The 22,433-nt window shown below is 48.2% G+C and overlaps 5 protein-coding genes across 5 annotated transcripts; 3 read left to right on the top strand and 2 right to left on the bottom strand.

Moving 5' to 3' along the window:
• Window positions 1–23: 23 nt before the first annotated feature.
• On the bottom strand, window positions 24–10,079 carry BJ212DRAFT_1358061 (uncharacterized protein; the record flags this gene model as incomplete). The annotated part of the gene is made up of 32 exons (XM_041335798.1): window positions 24–553; window positions 589–1,529; window positions 1,577–2,234; window positions 2,285–2,565; window positions 2,615–2,828; window positions 2,888–3,070; window positions 3,125–3,240; window positions 3,293–3,388; window positions 3,440–3,653; window positions 3,710–3,796; window positions 3,845–4,207; window positions 4,256–4,472; window positions 4,522–4,578; window positions 4,630–4,668; window positions 4,719–4,980; window positions 5,031–5,175; window positions 5,225–5,242; window positions 5,296–5,552; window positions 5,667–5,883; window positions 5,932–6,198; window positions 6,251–6,320; window positions 6,377–6,666; window positions 6,714–6,913; window positions 6,962–7,214; window positions 7,268–7,388; window positions 7,440–7,789; window positions 7,848–7,925; window positions 7,978–8,187; window positions 8,239–8,406; window positions 8,459–9,610; window positions 9,664–9,810; window positions 9,870–10,079. 32 exons carry the CDS (start codon window positions 10,077–10,079, stop codon window positions 227–229), a joined length of 8,208 nt encoding a protein of 2,735 aa, XP_041192623.1. The 3' UTR covers window positions 24–226.
• Window positions 10,080–11,605: 1,526 nt separating this feature from the next.
• On the top strand, window positions 11,606–14,503 carry BJ212DRAFT_1447305 (uncharacterized protein; the record flags this gene model as incomplete). Its single annotated transcript, XM_041338379.1, has 5 exons — window positions 11,606–12,657; window positions 12,711–12,781; window positions 12,839–13,491; window positions 13,549–13,684; window positions 13,737–14,503. 5 exons carry the CDS (start codon window positions 11,606–11,608, stop codon window positions 14,501–14,503), a joined length of 2,679 nt encoding a protein of 892 aa, XP_041192622.1.
• A 446-nt stretch (window positions 14,504–14,949) lies between these two features.
• On the bottom strand, window positions 14,950–16,968 carry BJ212DRAFT_1358032 (uncharacterized protein). The gene is made up of 6 exons (XM_041335797.1): window positions 16,418–16,968; window positions 16,262–16,356; window positions 16,171–16,203; window positions 16,010–16,121; window positions 15,790–15,958; window positions 14,950–15,729 (listed from the first exon to the last, which is right to left on the bottom strand). Exons 1-6 carry the CDS (start codon window positions 16,506–16,508, stop codon window positions 15,129–15,131), a joined length of 1,101 nt encoding a protein of 366 aa, XP_041192621.1. The 5' UTR covers window positions 16,509–16,968; the 3' UTR covers window positions 14,950–15,128.
• A 147-nt stretch (window positions 16,969–17,115) lies between these two features.
• On the top strand, window positions 17,116–18,191 carry BJ212DRAFT_1209705 (PUA-like domain-containing protein; the record flags this gene model as incomplete). The annotated part of the gene is made up of 9 exons (XM_041329206.1): window positions 17,116–17,163; window positions 17,241–17,342; window positions 17,393–17,426; window positions 17,475–17,494; window positions 17,544–17,568; window positions 17,630–17,645; window positions 17,708–17,729; window positions 17,785–17,953; window positions 18,016–18,191. Coding segments are annotated over 9 exons (612 nt in total), but the record flags the coding sequence as incomplete, so codon positions are not given.
• A 2,591-nt stretch (window positions 18,192–20,782) lies between these two features.
• Window positions 20,783–22,376, top strand: BJ212DRAFT_1358013 (uncharacterized protein). The gene is made up of 3 exons (XM_041335796.1): window positions 20,783–21,288; window positions 21,372–21,721; window positions 21,803–22,376. Exons 1-3 carry the CDS (start codon window positions 20,939–20,941, stop codon window positions 22,177–22,179), a joined length of 1,077 nt encoding a protein of 358 aa, XP_041192619.1. The 5' UTR covers window positions 20,783–20,938; the 3' UTR covers window positions 22,180–22,376.
• Window positions 22,377–22,433: the final 57 nt, after the last annotated feature.

Here is a 22,433-nt window from a genome sequence, read left to right as displayed (position 1 = left end):
TGAAGACCAGTGCAAGACTGCGCTACAAGGACCATAATGATATATATTCAATCGTATGTGTACCCTATGTCGTGGAATGACATGGCATTAGCAGTAATAGTACTAGCAATCATTGTGTAATTATATAAGTATGTGCGGAAGACAAGACCTGAAACGATGCAAGTTAGAAGTACAATATATGTTCTATACATCACGTCCATGAAGAAAACGCAGTATGCTGAAAAGATTATTCCAAGCCAACAATTTTTAGAACCAGGTCAGATATCCAAGCTGCAATCTTCGACCAGTGACTGCGATTGGGAGCCAAGAACTGGAAGCTCGTTGTGAGGCCGTCCATACCCAAGTCTTCCAATTTCTGCTTCAGGTTTTGCGCTGGATTACCTTCATCCACTGTGCTGAGCGTGGATACAGACATCGAGTGTATCGATCCCAGGCGCAGTGAGTCTTGTGCATTGCAGAAAATGCTCGACACAGCTCTAATGATTGCAGCATTCGAAGAATTGGCGAAAGCATCTTTGATCCTGTCCTGCAGAATGTCATAGCTTTCAAAGAACTATCAGTACGAGAAAATTGATCATAAATTAGGACTTGCATAATTGAAACCGATTCGGGGTGTGTAACCCCAATATCTGCCAGCAAGTTATACAAGATTTCGGTCTCGGCATCGTCACCTTGTGCAGTGGTTAACAATGTGCTCGCAAACGAGACGGTGAGAAGTGCGGATGTGCTGTCCGTCAGAGAAAGCAATTCGACGGAAACGCGAGGAACGAGACGAGGGCGGGAGGAATTAGGTGCTGGCAAAAACTCTTCTCCTTTACAGTCTTGCAGGAGTTGTACGTAAGCCTCATGTGTCGTGCAGAAGGGGAGCAAGGCGATGAAGTAGCCAAGCGCATCTGGACACAGGCCTGAAGCGGAGCCATTCTCAGTTTGGCTATCACACCGCGCGGTGACTGACAGCAAACTCCGCAGAACGAGCTCGGCAGAGGATCTGAGGTGATTGTGGCGGACACCCTTGAAGATAATAGCGGCGAGTGTGAAGGAAAAACTAGAGTCGAAAGAAAGGCAGAGCAAGTGATCAAGTTGGCAGACAGTGTCTTCCAGTGAAACCCGGCCGTCCAGTAGTACATTAGGTATCGAACTGCTCTCAAAGGCACCGTGCTTTTCCAGCGTCTCGACTGTCGCACGCATGAGCTCAGCGGCGTCTGAATAAAACGCAGTGTAGCTGGATTGCAGCAAAGCAACAGCCAACCAGAAAATCTGGCAGAGATACCGGGAACCTTGGGTTAGGGAAGGTACTACTTTGCAAATGCACCGCAGCATGCAGACCACTGCCATCGTGTCAGATTCTGTGGACTGTCCCAGCGCGTTCTTGAACGCCACCAGCATCTGATACACTAGATCGTCGTCAACATCGGAAGTTGCAAGAGTGCCCAGGACGAGGAAGGCACGTGACTGAATGATCGCTGGTAATTGGAATGCAGTTGACGTCGCTAAACTCATCCACCGTGCGCGCCAGATATTGAGCAGGCCTAACACATTATTTTGAGCAGTCCACAATGTCAAGTATGGAACTCACCTCTTGAGCCAGACGTCACCTCCATCACTCGGACAAGCAGACGAGTCAAAGATTCTTGAGAGTCAATCATTGCCTTGTCATTTGGAGGATCATAATTGCAATATTCGCTGGTGCACGACTGGCGAGTGAGACCGAATAATGTAAGATTCTCCACTTTGATGAACTCGTCGATCAGAAGGCGCAATTCAGGTGCGCTAGCATCCTCAGCTCGCATAAGGTATACAGACTGAAGGAAGTTCATGATTACGCCATATAATGACTTGCGAACTAACGTCTGTCCTGTGCCCGCGATGAGAGTAACGACATGGAAGACGTCGGGGATGTATAGTTGATCATATGCCGCTTGTTTCGAGTGGTTGCTGGCTACAAGCGCGAAACGAGCAAGGGTGGCAATCTCGTTCCAGTGGATATTCTCTGGCAGTGTCTTGGACGGTTTAAGGGAAGTTTTTCCAAGAGCTTTTCTTAACTTTGAGAAAATTCTTCCCCTGACGTTGATGGACGACAAGGCAGCAGTTGACCTTGCGATGGTCTCACACCTTCGGGACCCAATGCCGCCGTCAGACGCAGCACGGATGAGCTCTTCGAGAACCATGTAGACGAGAGTCGATTCCTGACGGCCAATTTCTACCCAGATGTGTTTGTGGATCATGGAATTTATCTACAATCATTTAGTACTCAGGAGACTTTAGCGACTCGATCTGGACTTGCCTCTAAGTCTGAGATGGTGAGGTCAATCAAGGAACGAATGCAGTCTCGCAGCCTTGCTCCCGAGTGCTCGTACAATGAACTGGTCGGACTGCAGAATTCTGCGAGGTTCTTCACCCAAGGGCTCATATACTGCAAGCAGGTGATACGTTGAGCAGCGGTAGCCTTGTCCATACCGGCGGATATGACAGAGATGAAATCGAGTGTGAGTTTAGGTGCAAAGCCGGCTAGGCGGACGCTCAGTCCGATGACAAATGTAGATATGTCTCCAGGTATAATTCCTGCTATGTCGAATTAGAACGCTTGGATTAAATAATTCAAGGAATTACTCACCTTTCGACACGATGATAGGGTTTTTGTCATAGTTCAGATATGAACAGAGAGCGCCCAAAAGGTCATAGGCAGCTCCACGAAGTCCCTCGTCTTCTGAGTCGATGTTGAGCATACCTACATGGAGTAGCGTTGCGGAGATATTTGAGAACCTGGGGAACCTATCCATACGGAAATAGCGCGTGTCTCTCAGTTGACTTTTGGCGGTACGAATGGACTGAGATGTCGAGTAAATTAATCGTCGAGGACGTTTCGTAAAAATTATCTTGATCTCACCTTGACGATGCTATCACGCTGTGGTGAGGAGAAGTAGGACGTTACACCTTGCTTGCTTCTGCGGATGATGAATTCGTAGGGATCAAGGCCAGTAGATACGTTGTAGACATCGCTAACATCAGCAAGAGAAATAACCTCCGTCGACTTGCAGTTTAAGTTCGGAGAGATAACAGCTGCACGGATCTATGGTGCGCAAATTAGTTATCGCCTCCTATACTTAAAGTGGTAATGTCATACAGAAGTAACCCGGACATGAGTATCCGCAACCTCCATAGTCACTGGCATGCGCATTTCATGGGCTTGCCTCATGGTGACTTCCGTATAGCCGATGCTAGCTTCCTCCTCCAAAGAGGCTGGCGAGGTGATGAGAGAAAGAATCTTTTATACAAACACATATTTGCTTACTTGGATATCGAAGTGCTGTAAGACTTTCTTGTGGAACATACTGCAAGAGGTCGGCAACTGACGAGCAGGCCTTCACCCCACTCGAGAGCATGGTTCCTAGACAAAAAGGTTCGTGAGCTCATCAAAAGAGGGCGAAATTATCCCCACCTGACGAAATGTTATACATCCGCCTCAGATACTTCTGGGTGAGCGAATTAGGGTTCAAGATATAGGAAGTGAGAAAACGATGTCGGATGTCAATTGGAATGAGTTGCGAGCAGGTAGTTAGCCATTGCGCCGGTATCTCAGAAGTTGAAGTGAATGAGGTACAATCTAAGACGACCTCGAACTTTCGGTCTTCATAAGCGGGTGACAGCAATGTCTATTGCACAGATATCTTCAGCACGGCGTGAATAAAGCATTTCTAAAGTTGCGCACCTTCAGGCTGTGGTACATCAACAACTCGATATCCAGAGCTTCGACATCAATCTGGCAAACTCGCAGAACAAACACGGCAGGTAAGTCCTGCATCGGCGTTAGTAACTATGGAAAGAAGGGGTGTATAAGACTGACAAGAGGAACGTCGGCGGCTACGAAAATATCCTGGACAGACTCAATGCTGCGGTGGGCACAACGATTCATGAGGTCAATAAATTCCCGGTGTTCGGTCCTAGGAAGTTTTGAGAAACGAGGAACCTCGGGAACTTCTTGCAGTTCGACAAGTAAATTACAGAGGTGCTCCCATGCACGCTTTGCATTAGCAGTTGATGCATCTTCTTCTCCAGAGGCGTTGATTTTGGCGTAACTGAGTAACTCTTTACCAATTTTGTCCGCATGCTTGTCCAAAAAGCGATGAAGAACAATTGTGTCAGTGTCATCGGCTGTCGTGCCCAACCACTCGGTAGACTCCTCGTCGACAGCAGTAGAGGAGAATTTCTATGAATGGTAAGGTTCTTGAAATAACTAGAGAGTCATAGGACTAACATTGACTTCGCTCAGATAACGTGTAACGCTCTTGATGTTCACGCCCAAGAAATCGTTCAAGCAAAGCATGTGAGCCTCCTTCGCGAATAACATGTTGTTGGCAAGGTTCTGCATGACCTTTGCTATTACCATTAAGCCCCGGCGGATGACCCCGCCATCATCTCTGGGCACCGTGACATCAACAATCTCTGGAGCGACGATTGCGGGAGAAATGAATCTACACAGAAATTCAGCATCGCTTGGCTTGCTGGGATGAATGAACTGACCGAAGAAATATGAATGCACCAAGGGCAGCGAACTTTGATTCCGGCCAAACTTGATAACTAAAATTTCATTAGCCATCGCTCGCGCTTCGAGAAGGTAAAACCACTTACACTGATTTCGCAAGGTGGGCACAAACTTCTCGAATCATCCTGAAGGTGACATCAGCAGACAGTGGACCCATAGCTGTATGGTCACGCACGGTGGTAGGGCAGGGACCGAGGAAGTAATGATATCAAGGAAAGACAGGGCAACCAGTTCGACATTCCTCTTATTTTGTTCAAGCTTGTCTCGGTTAGCCTTGGCGGGGTCTAGATCATATGCATGACCTGCGGGCATAGACGCCATAGTCTTGATGAGAGGGACGATCAAACCCCGCAAATAGTTGTACCCGTGTATCCGCGCAAATGCTGAGAGAAATCGCGTGCACGTCGAGTTCCCTCGGAAAAGCTCCGCCTCACTAGCTGTAGAGCCCCGTGAGTGGACAGTTCCGAAGCGCTAACGATTGACTTACAAGTGTGAGCTATTTCTCGGTCAATCATTGTTTTCAACAAGGCAACGAGTGACGCTCTCGTGTCAAATATATTCATTAGCACAGAGATCATCATGTCAACCTCATTGGCAGGACAACACTCGCATATTACCATGGCAAGCACCATCTAGAAAGATCATTAATACTGATCGTGATACCAGAAAGATAATCCCTACGTCCGATCCTTTGACAAGCTAGATATGCGAGTTAGCTGTGCTTTGAAGAAGATGAAAGGACGAGAATACACCTCTCGTAGTTGATCTCGGCGTGCTTGCAATTCAGGATTTCCTTGTGCCTCGAACTTGGTGCCTTGCCCAAGTACTCGAGCAAAGACGTTGACAAAGATAGTCCGCTTCCTCATATCGCTATCATATGCAGAAGCAATGCAGTGTTTGAGAGCGTTCTCCGAGTTTGAGGTGACAAGGTGCGAGAGACCTGTAATAACCAAGTCGCGAATGTCGGCCTCTCTCTGAGAAACTTGCATTTTCTGAAAAACATCAACTACTGAAGAACCAGAACAAAACCATGGAAATCTACCTTCTGCAAAGACGGAACGTCTGAAGTACTGTCGGGTACCTTCAAATTGATTAGTCTCATTCCCAAATTGATATTATGAACGGCTTACTACGGGGTCGGACTGGCATATATCCAAAGCTCTCAGCAAACCATGAGAGTATCGGATGAACAAACGTGACACGACGTGGCCGGAATCATCGCCGTCATTGGAATTATTATCGATCGGCTGCAGTTTCAAGCGTTCAAGGAGCTTGACGACTGTACGAAGAGACGCAAAGTTCAACTCATACTGAAATTGAATAGCTTCGGGGTCGGTATTCTGAGATATTTAAGTGATAATCTGTAACTCAGAGCTGGGTGAACTCACCAATGTTGGATCCTGGAACCAATCCATCACGATATCAATGATGCGATTGCGCGACAGGTCGTCCTTACGCAAGGTCAACGTGTCCGTGCGGTGGCAGATGCTATCGCAGAGGGCGCAAAACTTGACCCGAATCCGATACGACACTGGATCGCTGAAACGTGAGATAAATCCAACGAGGATATGCAAGATCGACCCGAGATCAATACTCAGAGCTTCATCGGGTGGCATTTGTGCATTCTCGACAAGTGATTTCAAGACTGAGATTAACTAGAAAAAAACGATTAACCCTGTATGCTAATTGCCAGTCATGAACTCGTACCTGATCCAAGAATAATCCATATTCATCCTTGAACTCCAGACCCGCTCCAGCCGTAATGTTCCGCGTAATCCTGGCAGAATGACTTCGTCAGACTTGCAAGAATAATACCATGAAAAATGCACCCACTCATCAAGATGTCTGAACAGCTTTGAAAAGAGACGAGGGCTAAGCTCCGACCCAAGAGCTTCACGTGCAACTTCCCGAACACGAACGACGTCGTCAATAAGGGCACCGGTCAGGAACTCGATGAAAATAGCAACGAGCTCTGCCGGGTCTCTCAGCGAACGCATGTCATCAAGCAAAAACTCAGGAGGGATCGCAGCAGTAAGGGCACCGTGGTCGTGCTTTTCTTGCACGGTGACACCACCGAAAGCGGCCAGGAACAACGTGAGATTTCTCCATTGGAAGAATTTATCCTGTGCAAATGTCAGCCCTACAAATGCAAACCTCGGAGGCGAAATACCTCGAGAGACATGAGCTGCTCATGCTTGCTCAAATGAGAATCGTCGAAGGCTGCTGCTGCGGCCAAGGAATTCTGCCCGATAAACTCTGAGAGTGCACTCCATCTATAAAAGCACTCCTCCCAAACAGCGATGTTGATGGGCGAGGAATTCGCAACCAAACGCAAGAGCTTTCTGACACGTTTCTGCTCTCTGACACGTCCTGCAACAAAATTATACCGAGGACGAATTGAAAGTGAGTAACACGCACCAACGATGATGACGCTGGGGTCACCGAGCTGTTCGTATATCGGGTTTCGCTTTGAGCGTTCCTCCTCAGTGAGGCCATGGTTGACAGGAGCTCCAGGTTGCCGCTCGGCTTGTGCGATGAGACGAAGACCTTGGGCAGCAAGTTGAGAGACATCACTGCTAACTGATGTAAGGGATACTAAAAAGGCGATCTCGCACATCGCGAAGGCTGGTACACGGTCCTTGTCGAATTGCATGCCATGAGCATGGTTATCCTGCATAAGAACATCTGTAAGGTGGTTTATATGAACGAAAGAAGACGACTCACCTCGCTCTTCCTGTGGTAACATTCGACGAGCTGATGAGCGACGTGTATCCACAGCCTCTGGCTGTCAGGATCGAGCCTAGTCAGTAACAACCTCTTTGCGATGGACATTAACGACATCGGCCTACAAATACATGTCAGCAAATCGTGAAATCTAAGCAAAAATTATACCAACATGGCGTTTTTCATCCACCTTTCAATCATCTTGTAGTAAGGGTCAGTCGGAGGCATCTTGAAGAAGAGATCCGTGAGGTGCTGGTGCGATGTCGCAGCCGATATTTTGACGGCTGTATCAGTATCTGAGTCGCGGACTCGTGAAGAGATCGAATCCCAGCCTTCCACATCTGTGTCTTCAATGTTGGCAATATAGTAATCTGGCGATGCCCGCAACAGCGCAAGAATGGAGAGGAGCATGAGGTCTTTGTCGATCAGCGTTTCGGACGTGAAGCGCTTGGCCTTGGGCCGAGACGCTGCACGACGAATAGCCCCAGCACCGTCGTATTCGCTGAGCCGCATAGAAGAAGTCTGTACGCCAAGGCGATTAGCATCACAAGCAATTGCAATATCGCGGGTACATATTTACCTTGTAGATGCATCTCAAGCGCGGCGAGATAGCGAACTGGAGTTTCTCCAAGGATTGCTGCCAAGGAACACGGGGTGCCTACAGACAGGGTCAGAAAACGCCAAGGCGTTGCTGTATTCCTAGTACATGCCTCTATTGACAAGGTGGTAGCAGCCTTAATAGCACAAATCTTCACTGCATCGGACCGCTCAGGCTCCAGGCAATCTAAGAACAACGATATTGATTCATCTTCTGGCAGGAAACGGAATACAGCGACGAGTGCCTCAGCATAGGTGGCGACATCGATTTCATCAAAGGAGTCCCAGAATGGCTTCTGCCCGGGTGACTTCTGCAAGGTCGACTACAAAGATTTAGCAATGAGACAGAATGGATCACAAAATATCGTCATCACCTTGATTTCATGCGAGATGTCTGCCGCAATATGTCTGAGGGGCATTTCGCCATCAGGCGATATCCGAAATCCAGCTCTACACATGTCGATCGCACACACGAAAGAGACATCGGAGAGCTTCGAATTCGTATTCGAATGCCTGAGTAGGTCCTCTACGAAACGGATATCCTTTGTGAAAACAGTGAGATCAGGTTCTACATCACTTCACGTCAAAACTCACCTTCCTGTGGCTGAATTTGTGAGTTGGGAAGTTTGTGGAACGACTCTCGACATCGATCTGATAATCTGGCGACAGGCGCTCAGCAGCGAGACATGCAAGAACGGTCAACGTCGGCCAAAGCGCACGCTCCCGACCGGGTTCGTTTGCGGAATGTAAGAGGTCGAAGACGCGCTCTGGTGCGCCCTCGAGTCTCCCTCTTGATCTCACTGCCTCATTGTACTCCTGTGGGCACATCTCAATCCAATTCCAGATTGCCATACGTAATGGGATGGCAACCGCTGTCTGAGCTTGTCGTTTCATGTTCACAAGAAGAGACGAAAGCTCATGCAGAACTTGGACGAGTCGCGTTCTGTCCATCGCACTGTGTGTCATGAGCTGCAAATCGATCGTGTCCGGGTTGTCCTCCGTCGTATTGGCGAGGAGGTGGATCTTTTGGCGGATTCGGTGGAAGACAACTAACCAGTTTGACGCGGATAGATGATAAACGATTCGTCCTGCAAACTTGCTGATAAGAAGATTCAGCGCAAGTGCAGATTTCACAAGCGCCATATGAGTTCTCTCGAACTGGAACGTGCGGCTTAGTTGCCAGTGCCCAGAGCTTGCGCTGGCAGCTGATTGGAATGATGCGGATGAATTCCTGAGCTTCAGGATCGGTTTCGGTCCATGAGATATGTGAGGTGGTAGTAAAGGGCCATGGTTTCCCGCGTAATCGTCGAATGCCGATGACTCTGTCGGCAGATCTACCGACTCGAAATCGTGCAATGACGCGTCGGGTGCCAGGTTTGAAGACGACATGAGTCGAGCTTCCGGCGCTGCTGTCTGACGGAGGTAGAGAACCATCACACTCAGGATATAACGTGCACAATTGTCGTCCAGAGGATAAGCCTCTGTCCATGGAGGTGGTGTATATGAGGAGAACTCAGTGGAAGCTTGTCGAGTCTTCTTGCCGTGCTGACTCGAAGACGGCATTGGCAATTCAACATGACCAGGACCCTGGCTGCCATTCTGGGGTTTGGGCCCGCGACAGGAACACGCATCGTCCTGTTCGTGTCGGTGATTCCATCTTGATGTCATGCATACCGACAAAATCTTCAAGATAAATAATTGGGATTGCAATGCTTCGGTGGTCATTTGTCCGTCTGCATCAACTTGCTGCAATAACGCGCATATAAGCACCCACCCTATGGCAGAAGTCGCAAAAGTACCTTTGCGAGTCGTTCGAGCAGTTCGCTTAGCGACCAAGCTATTATGTCTAACGAGTCGTGCGCGATCTCCACCAACGCGCATACCGCTCTCTGCGTCGCTGGATCTGACTCGACAATATCCAGAGAAAGGCCGGAATGGATTGGTAGCTTTTGCGTAATATAGCAAGTCAGAGCCGATCGAATAGTCTGTGTGGATGAATACTTACTTTATTCTTTATTCTGGTGTTTATGAGGGCTTGTACTACCATCTTCTGTTGCGGAGTAGTAGACGCGCCCGAGTAAGCTATGGAAGGCGGGTGGATTGGCCCGCCGTTTCCTGTGAGAATATGGTGAGAGTCATTGCTTCTATGGGCTCTATTTGAGCTCTGAGTTGGATTTCCATGCTCTGCTGAGACAGATAGACGGCGGATAGGCATGGCTTGGATATGCCCACCGCCAGTACTAAGTTAAAGCAGTTTTTGTTTGGTGTGAGCTGTGTTTTGAAATTGCTACCCACTCGTTGCAGTGCGACCAAAAGTTCCGGTGTTCTTACGTAAGGCTCAGGGATGAAAATCATGTATCATTACATTGTATGCCATAGTGCCGCATGTATTCACAGGCAACTTATCATGCGCAGAGTTTAGTACTAAGTATATGAATATTCAGAACATAGTCTAGGCTGCAGCGGTAGGATAAATTTCCTCGGTGAGACAGGTCACTAAACGAGATACGAGGTAGCACCGCAGTGATACGGTGCAAGAAGTACCCGAGACTCATCTAGGTATGATCTGGCGCCGAAGCTGATGGCCCCAAATCTTGGTGACACAGCAATGTCCTATAATTGTGAGTTGCGAAACCTAAGTTGCAAGTGATATGGTGCAAAAGTAGCCATCTGCACGGGTGTAGATATGATGCCACCGCAGTTTCCAACTAGACTCTCCACAAGTGGTGGCCTAGTAGCGATTCAAGGAAGCCAACGAAAGGCTATGATTCGCCGGAGACAAAGAGTCCGAAGCTAAAGCAGTTGTGGGATCAGATGCAGAACACGATCCCATTGAGGTAAACAGGAAACGCACTGCAAGGTAACATCATGAGTTCAGAGAATCCGAGGGTACATATCAGGAGAACACGCTTAAGCTTGTTGATCTACTAATCGAAGGACCTTGGGCGCCTATCACGGACACCGCCACGAAAGCATAAATATGGACCCACAATAACTTCGGGAAGACACAGACTGAATCAGCTTCACGAAAAGGTAAGGAGGGGCCGGACTAACGTTTTCTTAAACATTTTGATTGTTCGAGGTAGCCATTGTTGCCTGGATAAGGTGAGTGCAACGTATGCTGTGCCTAGCAAGATGCCATCACTGTGACTACTGACGACTTGATGAGATGTAAAACAACTTAAGAGAGTAGGCTGCAGGTACGTGCGATCCTCCATGCACGGATGGGCATTTGGTGTGCTCGACAGAGTTGACCAAGATATCGGTCCAAGGTCCACGATCATCAGCGAAAATGAGTCTCAAACGCTAAATTGTACTCCGCTCTACCATTATACTGGCCCAAGTTGATCAGACAGCTACGACTACTAGTACAATCCTTACTCTGCCACGAGACTTCTAGTACGTCCAATTTCTCTATTCTCATCGACGTGCTCGACGCACCCCCAATTGCCATCTATCTTACAAGACACTAAAACAATCTTCGTTGCATTTCGTCTTGCATTGCATCGCTATCAATCAGTCTTATTTTCTATTTCTATTGCTCTCTTGCAGTCGTTTTTTACTCGCTTTTTCTTTCATATTTTTTCAGAGCACATCTGCCTTCTGTCTGCTATCCACTTTTCGCCCACAATTCACAGTTTCCTACTTCCATTCGTCCTTTGATCTCCCTCTTGTCGTAATTGTGCGCGATTTCCTGTTAGTTGTTTCAGACTTAACTTACCTCCCGATTAACGTTTAGATATGTCTCGTCTTGACTTTCACGACTTTAGCTATCCTCCTGGTGTGGCATGCTCTCGTTCGGCCGCAGAAATCGACCACCACATGTCCAGTCACTACCCTTCCAATTCTCCTGCTCATCCTGTGTCAGGAGATCGACGAATATCCAACGGATTAGGTGTCTATCTTCCCAACACGAGCAGTTCGGCATTAATACCCCGCTCTATTGGTATTCACCCAGACAAGGAATATAACAGTATTGGAATAATCCCAGAAGCATTCCAAGTCGCCCCAAATAGACATACATCTACCCAACACCTCTCATCTTCTAACCACCACCGTCCTCTTCCCGTCCCCCACAGCAGCTCGCCCGCCGCTCTCTCTATAAACACCAATTACTACAACCCCCCCTCCGACGCTGAGCGTGAAGGGTACCTCCATCGCCCGCTTCAATCGTTTGCACCGTCCGGCGATCTTGCTCTGCCCGCCAACTCTAACTCCGGCCCAAACGTACTACGCTCTACTCTCTGGTGGGGCGAACTCGAACCTTGGATGGACGAAGAATACGCAAAACAAGTTTGTGCTTTGATGGGTTGGGACCCAGTCACCGTCAAAGTTCCAAATGCCGGCCCAGACGCTGCCGCCGCCCCTCAACCAACCAACAATTCTGGTTACTGCTATCTCACGTTCCCCTCACCGGCTATCGCTTCTTCTGTTCTTAATCAAGTGAACGGCGGCGGGAGTGCGCAGCCAGTCACGATGCCAAACTCAAACAAGCCCTTTGTCCTTAACTGGGCTTCTTCTGCTCCTACCGGTCCAATTACGCCTTCTTTCCAAACAGCTGGTGTAATTGTCCCTACGGCACAACCACAGTTCCCGAAAGAGTACAGCATATTTGTTGGTGATCTTGCGCCAGAAACATCCAATTCGGACCTCGTGGCCGTGTTTCGGAACCCTGTTCTTGGCCTACGGAATGATCGTGAGCCCAAGTTCATTCGACCCTTCTTGAGTTGCAAGAGTGCCAAGATAATGCTCGATCCTGTAACCGGCATATCGCGAGGGTATGGCTTTGTACGGTGAGTCTGTCGTGAAACGAGACGAACAAACTCATAGTCCCCCTCGCACACAGATTTACTGAGGAAACGGACCAACAGCGTGCACTAATAGAGATGCATGGCCTGTACTGCCTTTCACGCCCAAGTTAGTCATCTTCGTATCCTACTTCGGGTCAAGTTAACAATGCGATTCTTTTTCCAGTGCGAATATCTCCTGCCACAGCCAAATTCAAGCCGCCTCCTATGCCGACAGATTTTCCCCAAATTCAGTTTCCTGGTTCCCCTACTTCTGATCAGCGGCCAAACCCGGTGACTGTAGCCCTCCCGCTTGGTGGCCAGCCAAGAAGCGTTTCTGCACCTATGGCAGCTTCGACGAGTGCCGGATCTTCGTCTTCGTTGGCCAGCGTGCCCGTTGGTCCATCCCTTTCGGGCTCAACGTTGAGCGGCTCGAGTTCTATACCTTCCCTTGGATCTGAGACCAGCACGACCGCGTCTTCAGGAGCCTTGTCTTCGATGTCGTCGGATGAGATGCTTGGTCTCTCTGCCAATGTCCTTGCCCTCGCCCACCAGTATGCCAACGGTGGCTCCAGCAATAATGCCAAAGGCATCGTTCCCTCTGGTTCGGCGCATGACTCACAAGATCATTCTGTGGCACCGCGGTATATTGTCTCCGAAGAGTCGTGGAAACACCACGCTCAAGCGCGTGCTATCCTTGGCAACCTCATCGGACCGAATGGCGAGCAGCTCACTTCCACCGATCCCTATAACACCACTGTTTTCGTTGGTGGGTTGTCGCCTTTGATTTCTGAAGAGACCTTGCGGACGTTCTTTACTCCGTTCGGCGAGATTCACTACGTGAGAGCTTTACTTTCGCGCTATTGGTGGGACGCTAATGTAGCGGTATCTGTACAGGTGAAGGTGCCCGTCGGCAAACATTGTGGATTTGTTCAGTTCGTTCGAAAGGCTGATGCAGAGCGTGCTATCGAGAAGATGCAGGGCTTTCCTATCGGTGGGAGTAGAATTCGGTTGAGCTGGGGTAGAAGTCAATGTACGTCGTCGTGTGTTGTGATACGCCCAACTGACTAATAGTGACATCGTAGATAAAGCCGCGCAAGCTGCTGCGCAGGCAGCCCAGGCCGCTGCACTTCAGGCTCAGTTCCAAGCTCAGATGGCGTCTGCGCAGGCTCCTCAGAGCCAGATGACGCCAGAACAGGCGATTCAACTCTTGCAAAGGCTTGGCCTGTCAGGCCATGGTCAATCGGGCAGTGGAAGCGATGCATCGAATCGCAATTACGTCGAGGCTGCAAAAGGAAGTGGATACTCTGAGGAAAAACTAAGGTCGCTCATCATGAACCAGCCACTCTCTGATAGTCAACTGTCGTATGATGTGTATCCAGGGGGGTCCGTACCATGCCCACCATCAAACACGAGTTCTGTGGAACATCATAGATCACATCTCACGTCCTCGTTCTCTCCCTTCTCCCCGGACCCGAATATGTACACACGGAGAGGTTCAGACAGCTACGATCTGCTGCCCCATTCCATGAACCACGCGTCGCGCTATGATAGCATCATGGAGTTCAAGGCTGCGACTGCCAATTCCAATGAGAGACCCGTTCCCCCTGTACGCACGCCAAGTGGCTCCCAGCGATATATTCCGTTCCTGGATGGCTCTGCCAAGGCGTTTGAGGGTGGGCGTTGCATGACGCGCCAAGAGCCAATTTCTCGGCCAAACTCCAGTCAGACATCATCACAAGGACGCTCGAGTCAATACGATGTGCAGGAACACGATCCCATCCACGATCTCAATGGCACGCTTGCAAGCCTGGATCTGGACCAGCACCACACGCATCCGTCGTCGTCCTGAGCAACGCTGCTAAGAATGTTCCTCGCCTCCACCACGCGTCTCGATTCAAATCCCTTCTTTTTGATTTCGCTGCTCAATTTCATCTCCTTGTTTCGTTTTGTTTGTCCGTTTGCCCTGGACCACGACACACTATCACATTGGATCATGAGCTGGGTTATGCTCCTATTGTCGGTTACCCGTTATTCGCTCTCGAGATGTGCCCCTACTACGATTTGTTTCAATTCCCTCTGCTACCCTCTCCTCTCCCGTCTCCATTTGTTTTTGATCTGTCTTTATTACGCTTGAGTTTGTGAAAGAATGAAAGAATGAAGTCTACATACATCCTGTCTAAAGTAGTACCAGCCAACAAATTTTACAGTAGTACCCACTTCAGTTACTACCTTTACCTGTTTGTCTTATACTGCTATGCACTTGGAAGTAATTGTTCCAATAGGATCCCGCACGCGTACGTTAAATCATCGAATAACATTAAGGCACATCAAAGGTCCTACAAAACAGAGAGCTAAGGAAGACAAAAGGCGTTAAAGTCATGAACAAACATGGCTAATAAGATATCCGTGAAAATACATGTATGGATGAGTAACCAGATCGGGTACTATCCATTAGAATCAAGATAAATCGAAGATCATACATCCGCAATGCTGGCTAGAAGACCTGCACGACCTGTACCGGTAAGAGACTCGCCTACTTCGTCACGCAGTCCAGAGCCAGATGCCTCAGCATTACTGCTGGAGCCGAGTCTACCAACAACATCGCTTTGGAGTTGCATAGGAACGAAAACGACCTTGGTGTTACCAGACTTGGCCATCTGCTGTAGAGCCTCCAGCTGACGGATTTGCATAGCAGCTGGTGATGCGAGAATATCGGCTGCTTGACGCATGAGGCGAGCAGAATCAACTTCTGCACGGGCTGCAATGACCTTGGACTCTCCAATACGCTTCTGCTGCGCAGCAGAAGACAGGGAAGCGGAGACTTCGGGGCTGAAAATGATATCCTTGATCAGGATACCTTCAATGGCAACGCCCCATTTGTCGGCAACGTCACCGACAATCTCAGCAATCTCGAAGGCAATGGCCTCGCGCTCAGTTACAACACTTTGAACTGCGCGGGCACCGACAACGTGCCTCAAGGTGGTCTGAGCACGTTCGATGAGCGCCTGGCGTAGGTCAGTGATGCCAAAGGCAGCACGATAAGGATTAACAATCTGGAAGTAGATGACGGAGTCACTAGATGATGCCATAATAATCGATTAATGGAGGTGAAATATAAATATCAAATTAGCGCACATTTCTACATTAACATTATCGCGAGTGATGACGGTTTGCCTGCCAATGGCGCTAATTTGAATTTTGACATCGACAATGCGCAAGTCTTCCGTGCAGACATTGACTTGTACAAGACCAGGGTCGACCGACTTGTAGAAGTGGCCGAACCGTGTGACCAGACCAACCGAACCTTGAATCCTAGTCAGAACACGATTTGAACATTGAAGTGTGCAGTACGTACCTTGCTGGACGTTTCTGAATGGGTTTGGGAAAGGGCAGCAAGGAATAGCACCACAGAACCCGACACAGGTGCCAAGACTTTGCAGGAATGACCCATAGAAACCATGAGTGACCTATGCTGACGTGAGAAGATACATGTACCACATAAACGAGCAGACGTACCTCTCCAGTACCGAGGTCTTGTGCATACGAGGGCTAAACAAGACCTGTCAGATATCATGACCTAGATTGCCAAAGATATGGTGTTACCAACCTGCATCTCGCTGCGTTTCAAAGGCTGGACGTTGATCATATGATTCTTTCCAGCAGATTCTGGTCCATTCCTCCTCGACGCAAGCTCTTCTGTAACTTCAGACATGGTGGGAATGCGTTCAGCACAATATTGGGCTGAAACAGACTCTCGACTTACCATGAGGGGCGTTATGGTCGACTACGTTCCCACGGGAAGAGCTGCTAGTAGGAGATGGCACACGGTCCTTGCGATCTTCGTCGCTCGACATTATGTTACAGGTGAAGGTGACAAACTGTTGAGTGAGATTATAAGGGCCTTCGATAGGCGCGACTCAGAGGAGTAAGACAAGCGTGGTTCACAGGAACTTAGATGCGTATTATAAGACCCGTTGCGCAGTTACTAACTCAGGCTCAAGTACGGCAGACGTCACAATACACTCCTCCATAGTACTATGAGTATGGGCAAAAAGGGACAACGATATCCTAGGTCTTTGCGCATAAGGTGCGCAGTTCAAGTCGCATGACTTGCTGGACAGACACACACATAGTATATATGGATATCTCCGCAGCAACGGTCCATGAGAGATTCCGCCTGTTCCATCGGAACTTGTCGCCCTTGGGGGCTGAGTACTGAGTACTGAATGCTGAACGTTAAATGAGCACAGCTCAACCATTACCGGTATATTACCACCCACTCTCTAGGCGACTGGTTCTGTTGGGAACTGGTAAGAAACGACTGAGTTTGAATTTATCGAGCGGCTTGAGGTCCGAGACTCCGAGTACCGACAACGACGACTAGAGGCTAACATACTTTTGAAGAACATAGATTTCTAGCAGTTTCTAGTCTATGACAAGTACAGACAGAAATATTGGCTTATGAAAGCCGAGCCAGATTCTCGTGTAGTGAAGGGCAAAGATGTCAAGGTGTGTGTTTTGTTCCAAGAGGTGTTACAGAAACGCGAGCGCTCAATATAGCCCACTATCTTCCGCGCGTGCTATAGTTCAGCGTGGATGATTTTGAAGCTGCAAGGACAACGCCGTGGGAAGGAGTGCGGAACTTCGAAGCGCGTAACTTGATGAAAGAAATGTCCATTGGAGACAAGGTATGCATCCTCTGACCCTAATTTGATCTTTCATCAGGCTCGTCAGAAAGATATTATTCTATCATTCGAACTGTAAAAGTCCTGGTCAGTGAGTGATCATCCTTGCGAACTTTACCTTAACGTGTTATGCAGGCATCGCTGGGTTTGCTGAGGTTTGCTGTCCAATATTTTCTTGCCTCCCATACTTATTCCTCCTCATAGGTGTCGAAGGAAGCGTACCCCGACTGTATGTCCTGGAGATAAAATATCCAAATCGTTTTTCTGATAGGCTCGTACTTATCTTATAGACACGGCATGGGATAGGTTCGATTTAACATGAATTTCACCAAGCATTTGCCATACTGACGTGTAATACCGTCCTTCAGTTCTCACCCCTACTTCGATCCGGTAAATTTGATACAAATTATTTTCGTGCGCAGCATTGAACCATACCTTTATTAAGAAAACTAAACAAGATGATCCGAAGTGGTTTATGATAGATGCCACATTCCTATCTCGCGTTGAACATTTTGTCCCGCTGTCTCTTCTCCGTTACATTGCAGAATCGGCGGAATCGGACCCACCAGATGAATTTGCGTATATAGGCACAAATGGAATGAAAGCTGTGAAAGGTACCGAGGCTTCTGATTTCACTGAACTGCCCAAGAATGACTCACGATGTGTTTCTCTATAGCGATGCCCCTGGTCACACGTGGACGTTTGAGCGTTCAGCGAGTCAGTCAGGAATGTTGGGGGGCCATCCAGATGATGTCAGAAAAAGGTGGTTGGGAGGAAATGACATTCGGGAAGAAAAAACCAAGTACCTCAAAACGCCCGAGACAAGCTGCCACAAAGAATTCTAGGGCAAAAACAAATCCAACGAACGACAACGGTGGTGGCGAAGTCGAGGCAAAGATTGATGCGAGTGAAGAACCCGACGTAAAACTAAAGAAAGGCAGGAAAAGGAAGGCATCTGATGTTGATACTGGAACCCAGGAGCCTCACCGACGCTCCGTTCGGACCAAGAAGGAGGATTGACAGATGTCACGATTATGCTGTACTTGTCACTCTAGTTTACACTCACATCCAGTAGATCATCGATCGATCAGCTGCGGGCACAGCGAGGTACAGCCCTCTGTCAATTCTATTGATCGTCTTGTTGGCGCGCTATCATGCCAGAGGCGCGATTTATGCCATTCATTTCGGTGATTTGCATGACTATTCCCTGTCCACTGCTGGAATAGGATGAGTGTCACAGAACCGCAACTCGTGACCAGATCCAGGAATTTGAATGGGAACGCTGAGGTCATAGCTTTGCCGTGATCCGCCGTATTTACTGCGAGCGATGTCGTGGCGTTGAGGATACACATGCACAATATCCAAAAAGCGCTATTCTCAATGTCATGTATAAGGACGAGTAATTACATTTTCTAAATCACAATACGCCAGAGAGTAGGAAGAATTAACTTACAAACGCCTACATAGTAGAACGTACTAGATGCTCAAACGGAGCTGCATGACTTTACATAGTGGAATGCGAAGGAGACCCCGGCGGCGCTGGATCTGACATGCGCGTTATTTTGAGAACATCAATTGTTGTTCAGGGAAGGACACGGCCGAGCAGAGTGCGTGTTGCTCAAAGATTACAATTGACAAGGCTTGACAAGCTGTTGTATCTGTATCATGACACCGAACTCCAAGCCTGTGGCAACTATTCCGCTTAGGCCCTCCTGTTTCTTGATCAAGGTATCTCGTTAATGCACCCCAACACCTTGTTCCACTCGGACTGTCGTGTTGAGACGCCAGGATATCCCGAGCCTTGCCATGGTTGTTCGATCAGAGAGCATCCGACACAAAAGTTGGTGATATTTGTGTTGCAAACCCTACCTGCCGGCTTCTCAGTCGAAGGTGGATTTACATTCGTAACGTCGAATACCAAACCAAGCTTCGTAAGATCGGGACATGATGATAATAAGGCCACAAGGCTACGAAACGTGACCTTGGGTCGCGTCTACCAGAAATGTTGGGTTCCAAGATCAGGGCACTGGAGGTGTAGCTAGTACTTGATGATGCAACCAAGCGCGTCAATCCATGACATGCAAAACGATGCAAGACGAAGCTCTTGGAGACCGGAAATGTGCGTATCGAATGTATCGAGGCTGAACGCTTAAGCGACATCGTCTGACATCTTGGGTCTGTTCAGGCTGATACACTCCAGACCATCCCAAAGTAGAAGATTGTCCAACTTGCGTAGGGTACATCCGACGACAAGCGCAGGTTCAGGTTTCCAGAACTACAGCTCCAACGACCTAAGAACGCGCACCTGGAATATGTATTGCTCAAAGACTAACCAATCTTTTGTGGTTACAGGCCTCTACGTGATCTGACAATGATACAATAAAAACACTCAGCAAAATGGGTTGTAATCGCACTCGAAACAGCAGTAGGACTTGGACGTACAATCTGATCAGAAGTCTTGGTCCATAAATCTGGTGGAAACAAGTGAAAAGCGGTTCCAGATTCTCCAGCTCAGCCCAGAGCACATCCAAAGCTATATCTTTGAATATGCGGCAGACTTGAGAGAGAGCAGCTAGAGAACTTCGCGACTCGGTTAGGTTGAGAGAAGCGATCCCAATGATGTAAACTAGAGTTTATGGAGACATGGTAAATGTCAGAGAAAATATGGTGTAGAATCTCTGGAATGATTAAGTAGGCGTGCACCATGAGAGGGAGTAGTTGATTTAGGATCAAACAACGTATGCTACAATCCTTATAAACATTTAGATGGAACGATCGTCGGTACGCAGCCTTGCTCGACAAAGTATACGATAATGGAGTGGCGTTCTAGTAGCCAACACCCTTCTCTCTCAAGGGTGAGGATGTATGTTAGACTGGTCCGACTCCAGTGGTAGTCACGAGCCTACCTTATCCTGCTTTCCCCTTGAACTATGTAGTTACATAGATCCCTTGGCTGCTGGTTCCAGTTGTTGCGTGCATGCCAACACCTTATGTGTATGTCTATTCGATGTGGAAGAATTATAAGTACTTACACGTCATTGATACACCGTTATTAGTGGAATTGACTAAATTCCGACATTGAACTTGTACAAAGGATTCAAATTTTCAAACGTCATAGCTACGGCCTTGATTAAGATTATTTGCGGACTCACCTAAGCCTCAGTTCATGAAGCTGAAGCGCAGCACACGGCGGGTACGGACTCGCCTAAGCCTCAGTTCATGAAGCTGAAGCACAGCACACGGCGGGTACGGACTCGCCTAAACCTCAGTTCATGAAGCTGAAGCACAGCACACGGCGAGGGACTTTTGTTGAACATGATCTATTTGATAGTGAGTCATTCTCACAAGCAAAAATAATAATCATAGAATCGTTGATTTTGGTAGGGAAATGAAGTTTATTTCAAATTTCACACTCCGTTAGGTGAATAAGTACTTGAGTTTGGGTCAAAAAGGACCAAAATAAATTATATGGCTAGTTTTCCCATCCCATCTAAGCTGTCACTCTCCGCGTGCACGTCCGCTGGATACAGCGTGCGTTGCGTCGCGTCTTTATTGATCTCCAAGCGATTAATCATCTAGAGTCTAAACTGCGATTCTTCATGTCTTTTCTTGCTCTCTTCATCAAACCTTTGGCTTATATCTCTGTTCCTGTCGTCATTCTTCGAACAATCGCTTCCACTTCTCCCGATGGGCGTTATTATGCTCAACTCACTATTTACCTTGGGACGCTGGCAGTAGTCTCGACATGGGGAGTCTTTGTTGCAGTCGGAATGACGCTGATGGGTCGCAGGCATGACGTCAACTATGTCGTTGCCCGGTCGTTCTATGCTATTGCTAGTCATGTTTTGGATATCCAAGTAGAGGTCGAGGGCGAGGAGCATCTGCAGACATGCCCTGTGGTCATGGTAGGCAATCATCAGAGCATGCTTGATATTTTGTATTTGGGAAGGTATGTGTCGTTTGCTGAAGAAGCTTACGTTGAGTGATGTGTAACTGACTTGATTCATATTCTGCTCCGCATGGCGCTTGTAGGATGTTCCCTAGGAAAGCGTCCATTATGGCTAAGAAGGAACTCCAATGGTCGCCTCTGGGTCCTTGGATGTTCATGTCGGGTGCCGTGTTCGTAGACCGTGGAAACAGTGAAAAAGCACACGGATCGCTCGCAGCTGCTGGAGATGAGATGAAAAGGAAGGGCATCTCCTTGATGATGTATCCTGAGGGCACACGGCACTGCCAGGAAGTACCATCGTTACTACCTTTCAAGAAGGGCGCTTTCCACCTCGCTGTCCAAGCTGGGATACCCGTTATACCTGTCGTTTGTGAGAATTACTGGAGAATTTATCGAAAGGGCGTGTTCGGGTCAGGCACCATCAGGGTCCGAGGTCAGTAGCCAATTCTACGGCACTTGATTCGTTTCAATCTATGTCCGCTCAATTTCACTGATTTGAACACTCGTGTCACAGTTCTCCCACCGATTTCAACCACGGGACTCTCTGTATCAGACGTCCCTGAATTGACCACGTTAGTCCGAGATCAGATGTTGTCGACTTTACGTGAAATTTCCGTCAAAGTCACCTCAGAAGAAGACGTGAAACCAGCCGAACAACCAGGAATGAAAGCTGATTCAACATCTGTCGAAGAATCGGATCCCGTACCGGCTACCCCTGTTCAGGTTGTGTCCGATGAAGTTCCGGACATGCCAAGCGACGAAGATGGCAGTGAGACTCCGAGCGTTGACACTTCATTGTCTCAGTCGTTGAGGCAGGAAGGAAGCATCAGCGAATATGGAACGGAGACGGACGATGAGGGGATGGTAGTTGTCGGCAGACAGCACCACTAGTTAAATGGCATTGGCTGCTGAATAGATAGGTAATATGGCTGGCTTCTGGAACATTTCCAGTGCATGATACCATTCTTGACACCATTATATACTCGTACATAATATGTTGGGATTTCGGACCGACTCTGATATACCATTGGATGTTTGTTTGTTGATTAAACTAAGATTTAACCCCACAAAGACCATGGGTTTCCCCGCATTTCAGTTATAGTGTTTGCCGCGCAGGCCTGCCTTCGAACAAGCGCCGATTACCT

The sequence above is a fragment of the Suillus subaureus genome, assembly GCF_016647635.1.
Source record: "Suillus subaureus strain MN1 chromosome Unknown BJ212scaffold_18, whole genome shotgun sequence".
Classification (NCBI taxonomy): Eukaryota; Fungi; Basidiomycota; class Agaricomycetes; order Boletales; family Suillaceae; genus Suillus; species Suillus subaureus.
Note: the sequence above shows the minus strand (reverse complement) of the source record. Positions and strands in the feature narration are given on the sequence as shown.

Coding starts and splice junctions, on each gene's coding strand:
- BJ212DRAFT_1358032 (XM_041335797.1), bottom strand. CDS start 16,508: ATGTCGAGCGACGAAGATCGCAAGGACCGTGTGCCATCTCCTACTAGC. Junction 16,122..16,170: donor AAGACCTCGGTACTGGAGAG/GTACGTCTGCTC, acceptor ACGTCAGCATAG/GTCACTCATGGTTTCTATGG. Junction 15,730..15,789: donor GATAATGTTAATGTAGAAAT/GTGCGCTAATTT, acceptor GGCATCATCTAG/TGACTCCGTCATCTACTTCC.
- BJ212DRAFT_1358013 (XM_041335796.1), top strand. CDS start 20,939: ATGTCTTTTCTTGCTCTCTTCATCAAACCTTTGGCTTATATCTCTGTT. Junction 21,289..21,371: donor GATATTTTGTATTTGGGAAG/GTATGTGTCGTT, acceptor TGGCGCTTGTAG/GATGTTCCCTAGGAAAGCGT. Junction 21,722..21,802: donor AGGCACCATCAGGGTCCGAG/GTCAGTAGCCAA, acceptor CTCGTGTCACAG/TTCTCCCACCGATTTCAACC.